At 43.5% G+C, this 21,455-nt stretch overlaps 1 protein-coding gene across 2 annotated transcripts in view; it reads right to left on the reverse strand.

The window, feature by feature from the left end:
- Positions 1 to 21,455, reverse strand: part of LOC138261622 (aurora kinase B-A-like) — a 55,483-nt gene that overhangs the window by 30,857 nt on the left and 3,171 nt on the right. The window contains exons 4-7 of one of the 2 annotated variants that reach the window (XM_069210748.1): positions 14,110 to 14,164; positions 13,555 to 13,746; positions 13,011 to 13,149; positions 10,959 to 11,107 (exon numbers count right to left, since the gene is read on the reverse strand). In XM_069210748.1, coding sequence (XP_069066849.1) covers positions 10,959 to 11,107; positions 13,011 to 13,149; positions 13,555 to 13,746; positions 14,110 to 14,164 — 535 coding nt within the window. Of the gene's footprint in view, positions 1 to 10,958; positions 11,108 to 13,010; positions 13,150 to 13,554; positions 13,747 to 14,109; positions 14,174 to 21,455 lie in introns of both variants that reach the window. The other variant, XM_069210747.1, reaches the window with a different exon arrangement.

The following is a 21,455-nucleotide window of genomic DNA, read 5'->3' on the forward strand; positions in this document are numbered from 1 at the left end:
GGGTCCCCCTGGGCCTAAGAGCTCAACCTGATAAGGTTCAAGCTCCAAAGGCTCAGTTCCCTCAGAGGGCAGAACTTCTTCCTGAGAAGAGAGGTTCCCTTTCTTTTGCTGTGTTGCAGTTGGTTTCCCAACTGACTTTCCTGTTCTCTTGGTAGGCTGGGCCATTTTTCCAGACTCCAGCTCTACTTTTTCACCCTGTGCCTTGCACTGTGCTCTTGTTTTCACACACACCAGTTCAGGGATACCCAGCATTGCTGCATGGGTTTTTAGCTCTACCTCAGCCCATGCTGAGGACTCCAGGTCATTTCCAAGCAGACAGTCCACTGGGATATTTGAGGAGACCACCACCTGCTTCAGGCCATTGACCCCTCCCCATTCTAAAGTAACCATTGCCATGGGATGTACTTTTCTCTGATTGTCAGCGTTGGTGACTGTGTAAGTTTTTCCAGTCAGGTATTGGCCAGGGGAAACCAGTTTCTCTGTCACCATGGTGACACTGGCACCTGTATCCCTCAGGCCCTCTATTCTAGTCCCATTAATTAAGAGTTGCTGTCTGTATTTTTGCATGTTAGGCGGCCAGACAGCTAGTGTGGCTAAATCCACCCCACCCTCAGAAACTAGAGTAGCTTCAGTGTGGACCCTGATTTGCTCTGGGCACACTGTTGATCCCACTTGGAGACTAGCCATACCAGTGTTACCTGGATGGGAGTTTGGAGTGGAACCTTTCTTGGGACAGGCCTTGTCTCCAGTTTGGTGTCCATGCTGTTTACAGCTATGACACCAGGCCTTTTTGGGATCAAAGTTTTTACCCTTGTACCCATTGTTTTGTGAAGAGGCTCTGGGCCCACCCTCCTGTGCAGGTTTTTGGGGGCCTGTAGAAGACTCTTTACTATTTTTAGTTTTGGTTGTCTCATCACCCTTCTGCTGGGGAGTCTTTGTGACCCCTTTCTTTTGGTCACCCCCTGTTGAAGTCTTGGACACCCTTGTCTTGACCCAATGGTCCGCCTTCTTTCCCAATTCTTGGGGAGAAATTGGTCCTAGGTCTACCAGATGCTGATGCAGTTTATCATTGAAACAATTACTTAACAGGTGTTCTTTCACAAATAAATTGTACAGCCCATCATAATTACTTACACCACTGCCTTGAATCCAACCATCTAGTGTTTTCACTGAGTAGTCAACAAAGTCAACCCAGGTCTGGCTCGAGGATTTTTGAGCCCCCCTGAACCTAATCCTGTACTCCTCAGTGGAGAATCCAAAGCCCTCAATCAGGGTACCCTTCATGAGGTCATAAGATTCTGCATCTTGTCCAGAGAGTGTGAGGAGTCTATCCCTACACTTTCCTGTGAACATTTCCCAAAGGAGAGCACCCCAGTGAGATCTGTTCACTTTTCTGGTTACACAAGCCCTCTCAAAAGCTGTGAACCATTTGGTGATGTCATCACCATCTTCATATTTAGTTACAATCCCTTTGGGGATTTTCAACATGTCAGGAGAATCTCTGACCCTATTTATGTTGCTGCCACCATTGATGGGTCCTAGGCCCATCTCTTGTCTTTCCCTCTCTATGGCTAGGATCTGTCTTTCCAAAGCCAATCTTTTGGCCATCCTGGCTAACTGGATGTCCTCTTCACTGGAGTTATCCTCAGTGATTTCAGAGTTGTTGGTCCCTCCTGTGAGGGAACCAGCATCTCTGACTATTATTTGTGGAGTCAGGGCTTGAGAAGCCCTGCTCTCCCTAAGTAGGACTGGAGGGGGGGAATTTCCCTCCAAGTCACTATCTTCATCCTCTGAGTTGCCATCCTCAGAGGGGTTGGCCTTTTCAAACTCTGCCAAAAGCTCCTGGAGCTGTACTTTGGTAGGTTTGGGGCCCATTGCTATTTTCTTTAGTTTACAGAGTGACCTTAGCTCTCTCATCTGTAGATGGAGGTAAGGTGTGGTGTCGAGTTCCACCACATTCACATCTGTGCTAGACATTATGCTTCTAAAAGTTGGAATACTTTTTAAGAAACTAAAACTGGTTCTAGAATCTAATTCACTTTTACCAAACTTTTAAACTCTAAAAGAAATGCTAAACAGGATCTAACACAAGGCCCTAGCAGGTCTTTTAAGAATTTAGAAAACTTTTCAAATTGCAAAAATCAATTTCTAATGACAATTTTGGAATTTGTCGTGTGATCAGGTATTGGCTGAGTAGTCCAGCAAATGCAAAGTCTTGTACCCCACCGCTGATCCACCAATGTAGGAAGTTGGCTCTGTATGTGCTATTTCAAAGTAAGGAATAGCATGCACAGAGTCCAAGGGTTCCCCTTAGAGGTAAAATAGTGGTAAAAATAGATAATACTAATGCTCTATTTTGTGGTAGTGTGGTCGAGCAGTAGGCTTATCCAAGGAGTAGTGTTAAGCATTTGTTGTACCTACACATAGACAATAAATGAGGTACACACACTCAGAGACAAATCCAGCCAATAGGTTTTTATATAGAAAAATATCTTTTCTTAGTTTATTTTAAGAACCACAGGTTCAAATTCTACATGTAATATCTCATTCGAAAGGTATTGCAGGTAAGTACTTTAGGAACTTCAAATCATCAAAATTGCATGTATACTTTTCAAGTTATTCACAAATAGCTGTTTTAAAAGTGGACACTTAGTGCAATTTTCACAGTTCCTAGGGGAGGTAAGTATTTGTTAGTTTTACCAGGTAAGTAAGACACTTACAGGGTTCAGTTCTTGGTCCAAGGTAGCCCACCGTTGGGGGTTCGGAGCAACCCCAAAGTCACCACACCAGCAGCTCAGGGCCGGTCAGGTGCAGAGTTCAAAGTGGTGCCCAAAACACATAGGCTAGAATGGAGAGAAGGGGGTGCCCCGGTTCCGGTCTGCTTGCAGGTAAGTACCCGCGTCTTCGGAGGACAGACCAGGGGGGTTTTGTAGGGCACCGGGGGGGACACAAGTCCACACAGAAATTTCACCCTCAGCAGCGCGGGGGCGGCCGGGTGCAGTGTAGAAACGAGCGTCGGGTTCGCAATGTTAGTCTATGAGAGATCTCGGGATCTCTTCAGCGCTGCAGGCAGGCAAGGGGGGGATTCCTCGGGGAAACCTCCACTTGGGCGAGGGAGAGGGACTCCTGGGGGTCGCTTCTCCAGTGAAAGTCCGGTCCTTCAGGTCCTGGGGGCTGCGGGTGCAGGGTCTCTCCCAGGCGTCGGGACTTTAGGTTCAAAGAGTCGCGGTCAGGGGAAGCCTCGGGATTCCCTCTGCAGGCGGCGCTGTGGGGGCTCAGGGGGGACAGGTTTTGGTACTCACAGTATCAGAGTAGTCCTGGGGTCCCTCCTGAGGCGTCGGATCTCCACCAGCCGAGTCGGGGTCGCCGGGTGCAGTGTTGCAAGTCTCACGCTTCTTGCGGGGAGCTTGCAGGGTTCTTTAAAGCTGCTGGAAACAAAGTTGCAGCTTTTCTTGGAGCAGGTCCGCTGTCCTCGGGAGTTTCTTGTCTTTTCGAAGCAGGGGCAGTCCTCAGAGGATGTCGAGGTCGCTGGTCCCTTTGGAAGGCGTCGCTGGAGCAGGATCTTTGGAAGGCAGGAGACAGGCCGGTGAGTTTCTGGAGCCAAGGCAGTTGTCGTCTTCTGGTCTTCCTCTGCAGGGGTTTTTCAGCTAGGCAGTCCTTCTTCTTGTAGTTGCAGGAATCTACTTTTCTAGGGTTCAGGGTAGCCCTTAAATACTAAATTTAAGGGCGTGTTTAGGTCTGGGGGGTTAGTAGCCAATGGCTACTAGCCCTGAGGGTGGGTACACCCTCTTTGTGCCTCCTCCCAAGGGGAGGGGGTCACAATCCTAACCCTATTGGGGGAATCCTCCATCTGCAAGATGGAGGATTTCTAAAAGTTAGAGTCACCTCAGCTCAGGACACCTTAGGGGCTGTCCTGACTGGCCAGTGACTCCTCCTTGTTATTCTCATTATTTTCTCCGGCCTTGCCGCCAAAAGTGGGGCCTGGCCGGAGGGGGCGGGCAACTCCACTAGCTGGAGTGTCCTGCTGGGTTGGCACAAAGGAGGTGAGCCTTTGAGGCTCACCGCCAGGTGTGACAATTCCTGCCTGGGAGAGGTGTTAGCATCTCCACCCAGTGCAGGCTTTGTTACTGGCCTCAGAGTGACAAAGGCACTCTCCCCATGGGGCCAGCAACATGTCTCGGTTTGTGGCAGGCTGCTAAAACTAGTCAGCCTACACAGATAGTCGGTTAAGTTTCAGGGGGCACCTCTAAGGTGCCCTCTGTGGTGTATTTTACAATAAAATGTACACTGGCATCAGTGTGCATTTATTGTGCTGAGAAGTTTGATACCAAACTTCCCAGTTTTCAGTGTAGCCATTATGGTGCTGTGGGGTTCGTGTTTGACAGACTCCCAGACCATATACTCTTATGGCTACCCTGCACTTACAATGTCTAAGGTTTTATTTAGACACTGTAGGGGTATCATGCTCATGCACTGGTACCCTCACCTATGGTATAGTGCACCCTGCCTTAGGGCTGTAAGGCCTGCTAGAGGGGTGTCTTACCTATACTGCATAGGCAGTGAGAGGCTGGCATGGCACCCTGAGGGGAGTGCCATGTCGACTTACTCGTTTTGTCCTCACTAGCACACACAAGCTGGCAAGCAGTGTGTCTGTGCTGAGTGAGAGGTCTCCAGGGTGGCATAAGACATGCTGCAGCCCTTAGAGACCTTCCTTGGCATCAGGGCCCTTGGTACTTGAAGTACCAGTTACAAGGGACTTATCTGGATGCCAGGGTCTGCCAATTGTGGATACAAAAGTACAGGTTAGGGAAAGAACACTGGTGCTGGGGCCTGGTTAGCAGGCCTCAGCACACTTTCAATTGTAAACATAGCATCAGCAAAGGCAAAAAGTCAGGGGGCAACCATGCCAAGGAGGCATTTCCTTACACACAATTATCTGCAGGACTACTCTAAAGACTAATTTTTGTTCAGGAGTCCGAAAGGGTGTGCTCTTGTGGTAGTCATCCATCAGCAGGATGCAGTTACACTACTACCTTCTGTTGAATGTGCAAAGCAACCTTTTGATAAATCAGAACAGAGATGTACAGAAAGGGCAGAATAGATGTGAAGGATACGCTATCCGATGATGCTGAAGGGGAGTTATGTCATGGATGGATGGATGAATGCTTGTGCATGTAAAACACTGGAATGGTTTAAATAGTGTGCACAGAGACCATATTTCTCAAATCATAAAAAAGGTAAATTTCAGGGACTGGTATGTAATGTGCAGGTCTGGATAACATATAATCATCAAATAGTTCAGGTCAGAGTACATTCCAGCTTGGAAAGGGAAGACAACTGACATGTTTCACAGGGCTGATATTACAGAGTTGTGTTTGAGAAATACTCTGTGCTACCGGAAACTACATAATGTATTACTTTTTGTAGGTCTTTACTCAATTTACTTATATGAATTTGTAGGCAATGCAGATTTATTTTTCCTAACATTTTCTACCATGAACAATTGGGTATTTATGAGATAGGAATGTATAACAGACAGTTTTTGGTAGGCTTTTTATTCCTTTCAGATCACAATTTCCTGAAACAAGCCAAGAGAATGCTTCTTAATTATGAACACATGCAAAATGTTTCTTGCTCACAAAAATAAAATTTAACGCTTTCATCATTTACATCTATGTGTCTGCCAGTTTTTTTTTTATAAATGTAATTGTGATAAGATCTAAATTTGCACTCAGGGTGGCAAAGTTAAAACAGATGCATTTACAGTGGTACAGTATCTGCCATGAGCATAGAGGAAGAGCCATCAGAAGATGAAAGGAGGTGTCTGAATTCTTAGGTGCAGATTTCTGAACTTTTATATGTGACTTCATAAAGTGAAAACTGGTTTTGAAACGAATTCAAACAGTAACCTAAATGACCCAAGGTGTAAACATAACCGATTGCAAGTTCATTTAGAGGAATAAACTTGCTGGTAATGTATCCTAATTCATAGGTTTCCCATTCCACGATTTACCAGACTCATCAAGCAACAGAAAATAGTGGTGTCATATTTGCATTGATTCAAGGATCTCATTACATGGAGGAGGGAAGAGTCTGTTGAAAGGGTTAGGGAGATCATAGTAGCAGGAGGGGTTTTGGATGAGTAAAAAGGTGAGATAAATGAGGCAGAATTTAGTAGAGTTGTTTGGGAAATCATGGTAGTAAACGGAGTTGTGGGTGAGTTAGATGTGGAAGAGGATGGAAGAGCTTAGGCAGTGTTATTTAGGAGATGAATAGTAGAATGGATTTGGGATGAGTCAGAGTGACAATGGTGGCTACATTAATAGACATGACATGGTGATGGGTAGACAAAGTAAAGCTTACAAGAGTAAAAATATAATATTTTTTATTTATAATTATACATAAAAAATGTGTGTATCATTATTTTTGTTTAATTTATTCTTTATTATGGTTTCTTTTGGTAGATTTATTTATAATTTTAATATTTATAGATTTTATTTTATTTAATTTTTTTCTCTAGTACTGTAGGACTAGAATAATAGATATGTAAATACATAGAAAGGGAATGCATGTCCAAGGACTGTAATAATGGGTATAATATGAGAAGAAAAGTAGTATTGTTTAAACACAGACTTTCAAGATTTGTAATATTTGAAGTTAATTAATAAGTGTACTTTTCTAACATGTATTTATCTTTACTAAATGTTTGAATAGCCACATGCCTAAGATAATAAACATTTGAGCAGTGTGAAATAAAATGTGAGCAGGGATTCATAAGTATCTAACATAACTTATCATTGGAAGGTATACAAGAAATATACGACTGAAGAAGGACTAAAATAATGGTCTGTGCTGGCACATTTTAATGGGAGCTGGATGGAGAAAACAGGAATAAGGTACAGGCTGGCAGACCGGTATCTTTATCCAAACACAGCAACATGGCACATCCCTGCACACATAAGTAGAAATGACTGAACTGTATGACCACGTTATGAGTTAATAAGAACATTAAGAGATATGCAAAGGTATGCCACAGTTGTATGGTGTGTAAAGCTCTAAAGATGAGCTAACATTACACTGGGTTTATCACCCAGAAGCGGTGGGAAGGAAGACTGACATGATCAAAATTGAAACATTGCAAAGTATGTGCAGAAACTTAACATTGATGAACACTCTGCTGGTTGCACTTATGAGCATGAGAAACTTCCCTGATGCAAAACCAAAACTGAGCCCTATGGAATAGTTACTGGAAGACCAGTGACAGCTTGGGGGAGTTCCAGAACGAGAGGACAGCTGACATGTCACAAACTGGTGAGACACTTGTTTTGCGAGAGACTAAATGCTTTGCTTTTATTAGGGCCTTGCTAGAGCCTTGGCAATTTAGTGGGTACCCCTTCCAGAGATCCAACTGTCTCCAGCCCCAGTGGAAGAGACAACTATGTCCTGTTGGCCACATAAACTGCTGTCAAATGTACCAACAACAAGAATAAGATTCATGTACGTTACCTGAAGAGTGAGTCATCGCAAGCAGCACTGCCACTATTTACCACTACCGCAGCAGACGAATTTCAGGAACACTCCAAACCCCTCAGCACCATAACAGCACATACAACCTGAGAACGACTAAAAGGCTTTGGGGCAATATTTGGGCTGACAAGGGGAAGAACAATCAGCAGAAGGCGCAGCCACAACCAAGCCAACACCGAAGGCGCAGCCCCAACCAAGCCAACACTGGAAATAACAATCTACTCCTACAACAGACCGGTCTGTACCTGTTTTACAATTACTGCTACTGGAATAAAGACAGTAAACATTGAGGAACACGACCAACGGGCACAGAGTGATACTGGACACACTAGAGATAAGCACAGACCCCCCCCCCCCCACCCCCCAGTACAAGACAAAATAAGAGTGAATGCTGCTGAAAGTCCATCTTCGTTGTTCAATCAACGGTGTGGTATTGCCCCGAACTACAAGTTGGTAAGTGCTTGAACCTCTGCCAACCATGGTGACAGTGAAGAAAATGTAGTCTCTTTCTGACCCCTTCAAACCAGTCATTTACAGATGTCTTAGCTGCTAAAAGTCACTTGTTAAAGATGTGTGAGAAATGATACTTTGTTACTCTGTCCATATTTCTGATTGATTTGTCGGCATTCTGTGCTCTGTAAATAGCTGAAATAACACTGGTGAAAGGGAAGCTTGTATATGATATAGAAAAACTGGTAACAGAATAGCAATGGCCCACGTAACATTAATAGATTAGAATGCCCATCTTCATGAGCACAATGATTTTGAGAAAGTACTGCATGTATGCATGCCTGCTTGAGTAAATGTGCCCCTGTGATGTATAGTTCCACTACTAGACATTACAAGTTAACAGGGAAGCCATCTTAAGGTACGTACTGGGCACTGTCATTACGACTCAACCAGCTAGATAATGCCTTTACTGAAACCTATGGTGTTTGGTATCCAATACCTAAACTCAATAAATCCATACTAATGCCAGTGTCTGATTTATTGTAACATGCACCCAGATAACACCTTAGAGGTGCCCCCTGAATCTTACTAGTCCTGTAGTAGGCTGTATGAGTGGTATTGATGAGCCTGCCATCACAGTCACGTTTCTGACCTTCCTGGAGATGAGAGCCCAAGCTCCGTGACCAGAAACAATGCCTGCTCCGGAGTAAGGTGTTCACAACTTCAGCAGGAAAGCTAGTGCAGCCCCTGCCGCTTTTGATATGTGACCCCAGCTTCCCCCAGACCTGGGAGATGCCACCCCCTGCCCGGAGGCCCTTTTGGCACCAGGACAGGCAGGAAATTAGCTATGCAAGTAGGCGTGTTGAACTACCAGAATATTCGCACACCTAAGGTGAACTGTCTTATGTGCTCCATGAAAGAAGGGTTGCAGTGTCTTGTTTTTGGTGGAACTAGAACTCTTTCACAGCGTTATGCCCACTACCCCACAGTAAATAGACATATAGAGTTTGTAGTCATCCCTTTGTAAGTAGCTCATCAGCTACTACCCTATAGGGCCCTCAACACCCCTAAATTCTGTATTTAGTTGGCCCCCAGGTACCACAAACTCAGATTAGGCTGACCAAAGAAGAAGGACAAAGGAGTGTCGGCCAACGCAAAACTATGGACTGGCTGTGGACTCTGGTGCCAAATGCTGCCTACATGTTCCTGTACCAAAAAAAAAAAAAAAAAAAAATATATAGATCACAAAGACCTAACTCTTCCTGCAGATGTGCATCCTACAAAAGCCTTGGAGGGCTACCAACACTTTGCCAACCGGCCAGCATCTCCCTTGGAGTGCAGTAGTCACTTCCCTGCAGCCACCAACTGCAACTGTCTGGTTCTCTGCTTTTGCGGACCATCGGGTATACCGAGGAACCAACTGGCCAGGAAGAAGATCCCAAGTGCCCAGGAGTGCAGCACTGTTGACCTATCCAGTTTTCGTAACAAGCCTCCGTGCATCAATACCTGGTGTACCACCAAGGCATGTTTGTGTTCAGTCAGAGTACTATCGCCACCAAAACTTAACTGCACGTCAAGAAACGTCAGAGACCAGCTCCATGCCAGAAGTTGTTCTGCTACATTTTACACTCTTCTGCCGGCACGGTCTAGGAAATGTGAAAGCCTCTATCACCAAGTGGCCCACCAGCACCTGAGCCCCTTAGCCCAGGCACGTTGTCTGCCTGTGTCCCCTTGGCCCAGGGGTGTACCCCCCCCCCCACCCCTTTTTGGGCTCCTCCAGACTTATCCCCAAGTCCCCCTTGCAGACCTTGTTTGACAGGTCCATTTAAAAACTTTGACAGCTCAACCACAGAGAGTATGAACCAAAGCAACCAGCACCTCTGCACCACGACTTCCCAGGATCCTGACTACCCGAACTCCTGGTGGTTTCTTTAACCCTTGGACCTAAGCACCTTAGACCATCTACAACGGTATGCAAGTATACCTATGGTGTGACTATTTCTCCCATAGAATAACATTACCTCGTTTGATGTCCATGCCTTCAAATCCGATAAATTTTCTACTGTTTAACTATACAAGCCTAAAAACATCTAAAGTATTTTCCTGATTCAGAGGATCTGGTGTCTCAAACATAAAATATGGTATTTTTCCAAATTATCTCAGCTGTCCTTAATGACTAACAGTGAAAATCACTTCGAGAAAAAACAAAAAAATAATAATCTTTTCACTCTCCTCAGTGTCAAATGAACTCCGGCAAGAGTGGCAAAAATCAAGGCGCAGAGAAAACAAATAACCTAAGTGTTGTGGTAACGATGCAGATGATCTGCATATGTTTTTCAACTGCCTGACGATCCACACATACTTGCAAAATGTTGGTAAGACGGTATCAGAACTTCTGGAGCAGAAGATAGTGAGAAGGCCGAATCTTATAATCTTTGGGCTACTCAGTAAAGCAAAGAAAGAGGGCATGAACTTGTCACTGATTAAAGGTAAACTTCTGTTCACATATTTCTTCCTGAAGAGAAATCTGTAAGAACTGGGTTAAGGCAAAGGCACTTTAACATATTCGAGCCATTCTTTATGTAAAATATATAGGCACACTGGGCAGGCAATGATCTAACAAACAGGACACAAATGTGGTCACTCATGAATAACTGGTTAAACAATTCATAAAAATAAATGAACATCCGAATCCAATGAGAACACCAAAAGCAAGGAGCTCAATATGCATCGCTACCCAGGTAAAAGTTAATTTCTGAATGAATTTAGATATGTGGCTGACTTGGGCTGTTCTTATTTAAGTACTAAACCAGGCAAAACTAACTGCCACTGGATGTACAATAGTGTGTTATTAGGACTTTTAAATAAAATAAATAAAAAGATCCCACTAACATTTACCTCACCAAACATTGTTGAGCATATTACAGTCAATCTGTGGATAACAAAAGTAAGAAGTACTAGACTCCAAGAATTCAGGTTACCTAAGTGAAGGTGCATGGACCGACCAGCCAAAATCTGCAATCTTCAACTCGCCCTTGTAACCCATCAGAAGGTTTTCTGGTTTTATGTCTCTGTGAATGACTTTCTTGTTGTGACAGTATATTAGGGCATCTGCAAGTTCCTCCATGTACTTAAAAAAATAAAAAATAAAAGACAAGTAGAAAGCACCGCCTTAACAGGTTTCTGATATCACATTCTACTATAAAACATTGCTTTACTTCCACACGAACACAGCCATTTCGAATCTAAACTCTATACAAATTGCTCTACTAAACTACACACCATCCGAAACTTACAAAACAAAGTCCCTTCAATCAGGTGCATGGCTTTCCCAGACCCACACAAAAAGATGTTCAAAATAAACAAGCAAGCATCCATTACTAAAGCAAAAGGACCTGGTCAGATTCTGCCATACATTGATGAATTATATCTTTCAGTCAACAAATTGATTTCTTTGTACTTTTGCGAAATTATATTAAATAATGCGCCAATCTACATTATACTCTGGATCATTCATCAAATGTTCTGATTTTCTGTTATAATAATGTACTCCTTTTCTGTCCAGCAAAGATCTGAGTTCCTGGTATCACAGGGTCCCCTAAATACTCAATTTAGGGGGCATTAAATGGAGCGAAGGGCAGTAGCCAATGGGCTACTTATGCTGAGGGGGGGGGGGGGGGGGGGGGTGTCATGTAAACCCCCCCCCTTAGAGAGCACTTCTTTTGGGGAGTGGGCACCACCCTGTCCCAGAATTCCTAACCCCAACACACAAGATGCCAGCATTCCTGAGGCTGTGTTCAATTCAGGCTTGTCACCATAGGGATGTGTCCAGCTTGGAAAAGCAACACACCTCCTGCATAGCTAATCATGTTTGTCCAGGTGCCAGATTGGGGAAGGGGCTCCTGCACCTCCCTTTGAGGGAGGCCAGTTCTGCATACCAAAGGCATTGAACTTCTTTGACGCTTCCTGCTTTGGAACACAGATTTGCAGGTCATCCTGTTGGGAGGGGTGCGTAAACACCTCTCCCAGAGCAGGCACCAGGCCTGCTCTGCACTATGGAGCAGACCTCCAGAGAGCATAGGCTCTCATCCTTTTTTGAGACCTCGAAGGTGCATGGATTAATAAATCCATCACTGGATTCAGTGAGGGTTCATTAACACAAAATGTTCGGAGCCATCATGTAGCTGGGAAACTCGTATTGACCAGTGCCCAGCACATGTACTTAAACTGGCTGCCCTGTTCACTATGTCTAAGAATTGACATAAACATAGCAGGGGCATATCTGCTCTTCCAGATAGGTCTACACGTATAATATAATGCACCATGCAATAGGACTGTAAAGACTGCTGTAGGGGTGAGACTTACAAATATTACATGCAGTATTCAGGGGCCATGCTGTGTTTTCACTTTTAGGGAGCACCTTGTCGCTCAGCCTGCAATGACAGTCTGCATGAGGTTGGGTCTGGGTCCCTTAGAGTGGCACAAGTTGTACCGCAGATCTTAGGGGCCCCTCTTTAGTACCTATGCCCCAGGTACCATTTACTAAGGACTTACAGCGGTGCTAAGGGGCCTGGCCACTGGGGAAGAGGGGGGGAAATTTAGCAAATGACCAGGTGACTTGTTTTGTGGAACAAACACTGCCACCAACAACCTGGTTAGCAGGAAGAAAGTGCACTTCAAAGTTGCATAAAAAAAAAAAAGTGGGGGATACTGCAACCAGGAGGAGAATTTTGTTATTGATCTTCCATATCTTGTGCCAGTCTGAAGATGTACATTTAAGATTCGGACCATTAATGTGAATATTCTTTCCATTGCTCTTTTGTCAGTACTTAAAAGGGTCTACCCTTCCAACAACCACCTCTGTATAAACATACACTCACTCACACATAAGGACAGATTGCGATTCCCACCTAAAAACAAGACTTCAAAATTCCAATAAGCAGGAGAAAACTAAATAGGTTAAGAAGGAAACGAATCCAGCACAAGACAGTATCCGGAATCTCATGCAAAGCAGACTAATTTACAACACTTACTGTGGCACTCCTTTGTTCATCAAACCGGCCACACCTCTGTAGCTCTTTGTACAGCTCACCCCGGGCCGCAAACTCCAACATCAAGTAGATACGCTTCTTGTCATGGAAATAATTATAGAACTGAAGAATATTTGGGTGTCTGTAAAGTTAGTTTGCAGAATGTTAATTCATCTTGAATTAAAAAGGCTTGCACTTATAAACAAGAGTAGAGCCATCAACATTTTGATGTAGTATTACTTTAGGAGAGGACGAATATTTAAGAACTATCCCACGGCCAACACAAAGGCAAACTTGAAATGGCTTGGCACAACATGGTGCGCAATGGTAAGGTAAAGGGTGTGAATAGTGCTTTTTAAACTGTTTGCACAGGGACCCACGCTTTAATCCTTTCATCTGACTACTTTAACCTACCTACTTCTTTGCAGATGTGTCAATAAGGGGATGACGACAAGTAGAGGCATGGACTCCCCCACCCAACCCCCCCCATCTCAAAATTGATACCACTCCATAGTTTATTTGTACCCCCGGACTTGTGGTAACATACCGGAGGTGCGACTGAATTTCTATCTCACGCCGAAGCTGGTGCTCCACACCTTCCTTTTCCAGCTGAGACTTGAAGAGCACTTTTAGAGCCAGGATGTAATGGTTCTCTCGAAGACGTGCCAGGTAAACATTCCCGAACTTCCCTTTTCCTAGAGGGCGGCCAATGTCAAAGTCCTCAATTTTAAATTTTTTGCTGATTTAAAAAAAATAAATAAAAAAAAAAAAAAAAAAATTTGTATTAGCATTATGATTCTTCCAACAAAAATTTTACAAAATAGCAACAGTGATAAGGCATTTTCACACATGCAACGTTATGCCACACAATTATTTTGAAGCTGTTTATGACAATCGGAGCTAAAGTTAATATCCCCATAAATGTGCCTTTAGATTGGCCACCCCTTGATTGAGAAATGCATTTGAACCCATATTAAGTTCTTCATGTATCTCAGCAACCCTTAAACCCAGTCCCCCTCTGCCCTATAAGACAAGACTTAAACATAATAAAATTACATAAAAACCTGAAAGCACATTCCCCTCTCTTTGGGGGAAAGAGTACCTTGGTAAAGGTTCTGCCTCTAGAGTGTTGCAACTGGGATCCACTGGAACCCTTCCTGGAACCGCTAAATGGAACGGAGGGGTTAAAAAAAAAAAAAAAAAAAAAAAAAAAAAAAAAACACATTAAAAGGGTGGAAAAAACCTCTAAGCCACAGAGAACACACTCAGTTTAAAAAAATAAATTAAACAAATACACTGAGAGAGATTTTTTGGACATGCAAGCTCAATGACTACACCAGGGAATTGGCACTGTCTGGTACTCTCACTGGAGCATGGAGAACAACTGACATATCCCAACCATTCTTGTTATCTCATTTATTTTTGCAACTCTTGACTCATTCAGAGAAAATAAATGGTGTATTTCAGATTAATATTGGGGAGTGTGCTTTTTCAGTCCTGGACCGTGGAATTGCTTCCGCATTCATTACCTGTTCCTTTCACAGCCTTCAGCCAAGGTTTGCAGTCACTCTTCCAATGTGTTCTGAATAGGGCATTGTGGGTAGTAAAGTGGTGAAGGGTGCATGTGAAGCACACCACCCTGGACTCACCCAGATGTCTTGTTTTCAGATAGGTCTCGTAGATTTTTCTACATGGCAACGTCCCAAAGTCCAAAAAGTGCAGCCCTCACCATTTCAAGTGGGACGATTGAGAGTACTCAAGGCCCAAATGTAAAAGCAAAACACAAAAACATCAAATGTCCTCATGCTTGCCATGGGGATAAGACCTTTTAGTGTATTGGGGGGGGGGGGTTTTAAAGACTGTTACCCCTTTAGTTGGGGTGGGAGTATAACCGTGTCCATACTGGTTGGTAGCCAACACCCCACTTTTTTATTTTTGTATTTATTCATTCATTCCCTGGCACCTGCCCCCCACCCCCGGGGAGTGGAATGGAGGATAATTGCCCCCATCTGCACACCAGTGGGAAGAACAACTTTTTCCCCATTTGAGGTGGGGGGTATGGCCATACTCCCCCACCCTGTTTTGGAAAGAAAATCTTCCCTGGTCTCTGCTGGGCTTTCGGTCCCCCTTGGGGGCAGATGGGCCTTACACAAACAGGCCGATCTGCCCCAATTGGCGGCAGAAATGGCCAACAGTAATGTGCCCACCAGGGGAGCAACCCTTGTCTAGGGGGTCACTCCCCATATGAAAAACACAAAAAAGTCCTGGTGGTTTCTGACCCATTTGGGAGCAGATCAGCCTCCAAGGGGTGCAGAAATGGCCCAAAATAAATTTGTCCCCCCAGTGGAGCAACCGTTGCCTAAGGGTTCGCTTCCCTTACGTGAAATTGGCGGGAAAAGAAAAAAAAAAAAAAAAGAAGAAGCCTGGTGTCTAGTGGTTTCTGCCCCTCTGGGGGCTGATTGGCCTAAGAAAAATAGGCCAATCTGCCCCCCGAACCCCCACAAGGTGGGCAGAAATGGCCTAAAATATAATTGCCCCCATGGGGAGAGGCTCTTGCCTAAGGGGTCGCTATATATATATATTTTCCTGGTGCTTAGTGGTTTCTGCCTTCCTTGGGGGTAGATCGGCCTAAGAAAAATAGGCCAATCTGCCCTAAAGGTGGGCAGAAATGGACTTAAATTTTAAAAGACCTTTAAAAAAACAAAAACATTTTTTTTAAATGCCCCCCCCCCCCCCCCCTCTCTCCTTCCAGGGAAGCAACCCTTGCTCAAGGGGCCGCTCCCCTTCATATAATAAAAAAATAAACTCTGGTGTCCAATGTCCTCTACCTCCGCCCACCCCCCAATCGTTAGAGAAATGTGGGGGGTGGAAGGTTGGGAAAGAGAAGAGCGATTCCCCTTCCTTCCCTGCCGATGGGCCGGGTGCAGAATGAGCTGGTCTCGTCCTCGGCACACGGCAAGCATGGCTGAGGGCTAGAACAGCTCGTCCAGGGCACTTGAGGGGTTAATATTAATGTATAGGGGGATATGACTAGTGGGGGCAGTACCCAGATATATTTAGGAAACCCCGCCTCCCGCCAAAAAAACACAAAAATTAAAGCACTATACGGCTAGAGGGGTCAATAACAGAAAGCCCCCAGATTGGGCACTCAGGGACACCTTGCCCCCTTGCCTTCAACGAGAAAAACAGCAGCACGTCGTATCCCAGAGGCAGGTCAAAAAACAGCAGATTATAGACGGAACGGGTGTCAGGACTCGCTTTATCTGCCCACTCACACAGTCAGCAACGCAAGAGAAAATGGGTACAGTAAAGTGTGGTACACCCCGTCATATAGTACAACTCCTGTTTGTTAAGGGCTGCCGAATGCGAGTCAGGAAATACGCACAGTGCCCCATAGCATCCGGTAGACCTCTCTGCGCAGCATGCAGTGAAATTAACAGGGGAAAGCGGCTGCGGCAGAGGGAATGAGCGCTCCCGATGCAGTGTTTAAAAATAAATAAAAAGGGGGGGGGGGGGGGGGGGGGGGGGTCTGGATAGAAATCTGCATTAACCATCAAAAGCACCACAGTAATCCCTGCACAAGACAATACAAAGAAGTATGTCAAAAACAGTTAGACCCAAATTGACAAAGAAAAGGACCCAACGGTCAGACGAAATTTAACTGAGCTGCCGCACCTTATACCAACATTTATAAAGCCAACTGGTTAAACTGTTTTGCTCTTTTTCACAGTGTCTCCTGGGAAATGTAGTTAGTGTTATACTGTTTATGATAATGGTTGCTGGCAATAAAAGTGAATAAAAGAACAGACTAATCCTCACCTCTGTGTCTTTAACAGAACTGAAGCTTTTTCATTGTAGCTAAAAAGTTATTTTATTCCTCTGAAAGCATTATAGCCCCCCTTCCATTTTTACGAAGTGGTTTAGATCCCAGTCCCACTTTCTTTGCACGGTTCATAACATCTCATTTACTGGCCCAGGTCCAGTAACGGTCTGCAGTTTTTGTATCAGTCCTCTAGCAATCTCAATTTCTTTTGTTCCTCTCGCTACTCCTCAGCCTTCTTTTGTGCCTTGCTTGAGCTGTATTTCCACTTCTGAAGATTGTAGCATGTATTCAGTGGCAGTACATCAGATGCCTTTATTGAAATTGTGACATGGATTTGAATTATCTTATTGATTCACAAACGTATTCTGTTGTAGCTTTTCAACTATAAGATGTAATAAATGTATTTGTCTTGTGCAGCGTGGTGAATAGACCATCTTTAGAAATAGAAAAATAGCATTTGGTACAAAAAGGTGAGGGAAAAAAAAAAAAAACTGATGGTTCCACCTCAAAGTTCTGACAATTTTCTTTCTGAGATGCAAAATCATGAAGCAGCAGTTGTTACATACAAATTGCAAAATGACAATTTTTAAAATAGGAAGAAAAAAGAAAAAAAGAACACAGGTGGCGTGCTGTTCGAAGCCTTTAACCCTAAAAGGGAATAATAAACTTTTGAGCACTAGACAAGATTTTGATTTTTCTACAGGTGTATTTCATGGAGAAACGATACCAGGAAGTGATCAGACTCATCAATAGGTATTGGTCTTTAAAATTGAGAAATTCTCTTCTGGGGAGGACCAAACCAAGTTGTAGAGCTTGTGGTCAAAAAGGCAAGATAAGCAACTTGACTATTAAGCATAGTTCGCTGTAACATGAGCGGGTGTTGGCACATGGCCTCTCTAGCGAGCGCACACATACACTTGCAAAGTACGCACATCACCAAGAGACCATTCCTCAGCCACATAACATGATAAGCAGTGCAAAAACGGACTATCAGTTTCTTGGTGAAGTGAGAGGAGCACTGGCAGCACTTTTGCAAGGCAGGGAATAAGCAGCTATAGTTCTACAGCGATGCTGGCTATGAGGCAGATTACAGAGCTCGCAGCTTCTGTATCTGCCACTTGCTCTTAACATCAGGGTCCTACTAAGGTTTTACAGAGGCAGAGCAGTGATGTGGTCTCTGGAACAGGGAAACTGTTAGACGCCTTGAAAAGCTTCAAAATTGCCTTCATATCATCAACTGATTTCCATTTAATAATGGAGCAATTGGTCCAGCTTGTCTGTATTTAACCTGATGGCTCTGGCTGGGTGAGGGTAATCTGAAAGACTTGAAATATAAAAACCTAACCCAAACTCTCAAACTGCACTGTGCATAAACAACTTTCCCTACTCTACTAGTAAGACTGGTGGGGGGCGGTGGGTTAAACCAGGAGATTTAACGCTTAATGGAAACTGTTGCCACATACATACTGTGATTCTGGTCAAATCACTTAATCACTCTGTGCCTTAGAGAAATACACACATTATATATATATTTTTTTTTTTTAAGTTGTTTGTGTATTAAGTGTTTTGTGTAATACAACTGGTACTCATCTAAAGTGCTCCAATGCCCTTGGGACGCATTTGGCTATATAAAACTGAAAAGAAAAAAAATTAGAAGGAGCATTTGGGGCACTACATAGGAATGACTATTGTACACAAAACTTATGTACTGATTGATTGTAAGGGAATTGGCCTGCATTTCATCCACAGTATGAATAGCTGTTTCTGTTATGTGATTGGCTATTTCTCAGTTCATGTTTAAAACCACCCACTTTTAATAATTTCCAAATATTCTCAGGTATTAATGGAATTTATTCTGCATGTTAAAGAACTACATTTTCTTGAAGATTGAAGGCAACCTTATACTCTAACATGGTTGTTCAAGAATTTACTTTACAAATATTTTCAAGGCTCACTTCTAATAAATAAAAATACGACCCTTTGTAAGTCACACAGTTTACATATGGATCTGTTAGAAATTGGGGAGGCATATGAGTGAATGGCTTCGTAAAGCTGTTATACTGTGGGTGCAGATTTTAAAACTAAATGCATTTTTTTAGCCAATTCACCTTGCACCCACTTCAAAGATGTGGCCTCAGAAAGGGTGCGCAGTCATTAAGAAAGAAGTAATGAAAACCTGGTTGTCAACTTAAAATATACTTTTTTTTTTAATTCTGTTGCACAGAAATGGGCAACAAGGACAAATGTGACTGTAAATAAAGAGAGTAAATAGGTTGCATAGAGGGTTAAACTATATCATGCCTATCACAAATTTTAATTTTTTGGGAGATAGGTAAGCAAGTTTTTGATTTTGACACTGATCCTTTATTACCTGGAAGTCATAAATTACTATTATTACAGTATAGCACGGTGAGCTATCAACCAGCATCATCAGGTTACTCGCAAACTGCAAGGCATCAGTTTATATCCCTATTGCTTTCTTTCTCAATTTGTCGTATAAGGCTGCTAAAAAAGGTTCCTTTGCACAGTGGTAGAGTCTTATAAATACGGACAACGTCACCACTGAACTACTTTTTAAATCCTGACTTTTTTTTTTTACTCCCAGCTATGCACTGTTAGTATGCCTTCATTTTTGCAGTACATGCATACAGCTTATATACAAGAGGTAAACAAAGTCAAGAACCCGCCTCAAGTGTTACATGGGGTCAAATTTCTGCACACTTGACTGGGTCCAGTCTGGATCCCAGGTTCCATCTCAAAAGTAGCTGCTTTATTCTTCTGACTGCTTACATCAAGCCTACTGGTCAGTAAACTCTTATAATGGTACAACCTTCTGAGTCATGTTCTTTGGCACGGTAATTGGCACAGATTTGTATTGGTGAGCACAACACCTGCACGCATGATCAGTTCCTTGGTGCACATAGCCTTGGTCTCGTGCACAGAGATATTGCCACTTCTTCACACAGAGGGAAAGAAGTAGAAGGAACACTGCCAAAGAGTCCTAAGATTCTCCCTGAGCATTAAAGTCACATGTGAAAAACAGAGCTGAATACTATGCCGATTCACCCCTATCATTATTGAGCTCAGCAAAATAAAAGTTGAGCTGCCCCCTGTAGACGACCCCTGCCCTTACAAGGGTGAATTTACGGTTTGATTTCCAGAAGCAAGCACTGGAAGAACGAATGTCAACTAGTAGGTTTTTGAAGTGAACCAAACGTGTGTAAATGCCTCCAGTGCCACAACCAGTCCTGCCGACCTGATCTCGCCAAAACGTAAATCAGTAAGAACGGATCAGTAAGAAGGGATCAGTGAAGCCATAGTACTGTATGATGTATAATTCAAAACAAGTTTCAGTGAAGACTAGGAGTTAAAAGATTAAGAAAACCAAATTTTAGCAACTTCCAATCAGTTTTGTGGGCAATCTCCAGTTCTGTTAAAATGAAAATTAAAACAAATTCACACACTGAAATGAGGTTGGCTGACTTAGTAAATAAGGGAATAACAGGCTCAGCAGAATAAGATTACAGATTTTGTAAAACTAACAGGCAAGTTGTTAGCGATGTTCTATTTACAGAAACAGTAGTGATGGATGCAGTATAATAGGGACTGGTGAATTTACCTACAGAGGAGGGGTTTTAGTAGGCATAACCATCAAGGCGGTTACTTATGCCATCAATGGAAAGATGGAAACTCATTCAGCACAGCTAAGGGAGTTGGTGCTAGTAGGGTGCAACATCCACAGAAAGCACTTCATCACTCTGGATTCCTCTTCCTGAAAGTGAATCCAGCATTCCGTATTAAGTCATCCACGCTGTATACTGGACCCCAGTATAAGGTCTATTTATTCGGCAGTGAACCAGAAACCTATTTATTTCATGCACAATCCCACATGCAACTTGCCCAATTTCCCGAATTAAAGCCCCTAGAAACTCCTTCAGTATGCACTCTTCACATCCTCTAACACAAAAGAATGATGGACGGAGTGCTGAAACTTTTCAAACACTCAGCCCAAGTAAACGATCTAGGGTTAATCCATTGACCTTTTGCTCACCACCCCACCCCAGTTCGGGTCCAGCCATATGCAAATCAGTCTTGACACCTGCTCCTCATGGGAACAGTCCAGCTCAAACTGCAAGGCCAGGCCCTCCCTTGACTGGAAACAAGCAGCCTGGGACAGGTGTCAGGGTATCACCCCTCATCAGCCAGGCTAGCTCGAATATAGTAACACAGTGAGCACAGGACCCACGTCTGGGAATACCCTTCCCACTTAGGGAAACTTTATCAACTGATCCTGTGCATTTAGCAGTGATTGCTTTTTCCCAATCTGTAAAGTCCATCTACCTTAAACTGGGACAAATTGAAACATTCTCCAATATTCAACCACGCTATATATTTAGATGGTTTATCTTAAACCACTTACATTCACAAATGCCTTGCACTGAAAACCATTACCAATTCTCTTTTTTCAGCCAGTTCAAACATATGAGCCAATTCTACAACTACCACCCACAAATTGTTAATTTTCTGCAAAACTAAGTTTTCTTTCATACTCAAGTAAAATGATCATTTCCTGACACAATTTGTACACTTTCTTGGCTGTAGACTCTAAAACGTGTCAAAATAGC

Source organism: Pleurodeles waltl, chromosome 10 (genome assembly GCF_031143425.1).
Source record: "Pleurodeles waltl isolate 20211129_DDA chromosome 10, aPleWal1.hap1.20221129, whole genome shotgun sequence".
Lineage (NCBI taxonomy): Eukaryota > Metazoa > Chordata > Amphibia > Caudata > Salamandridae > Pleurodeles > Pleurodeles waltl.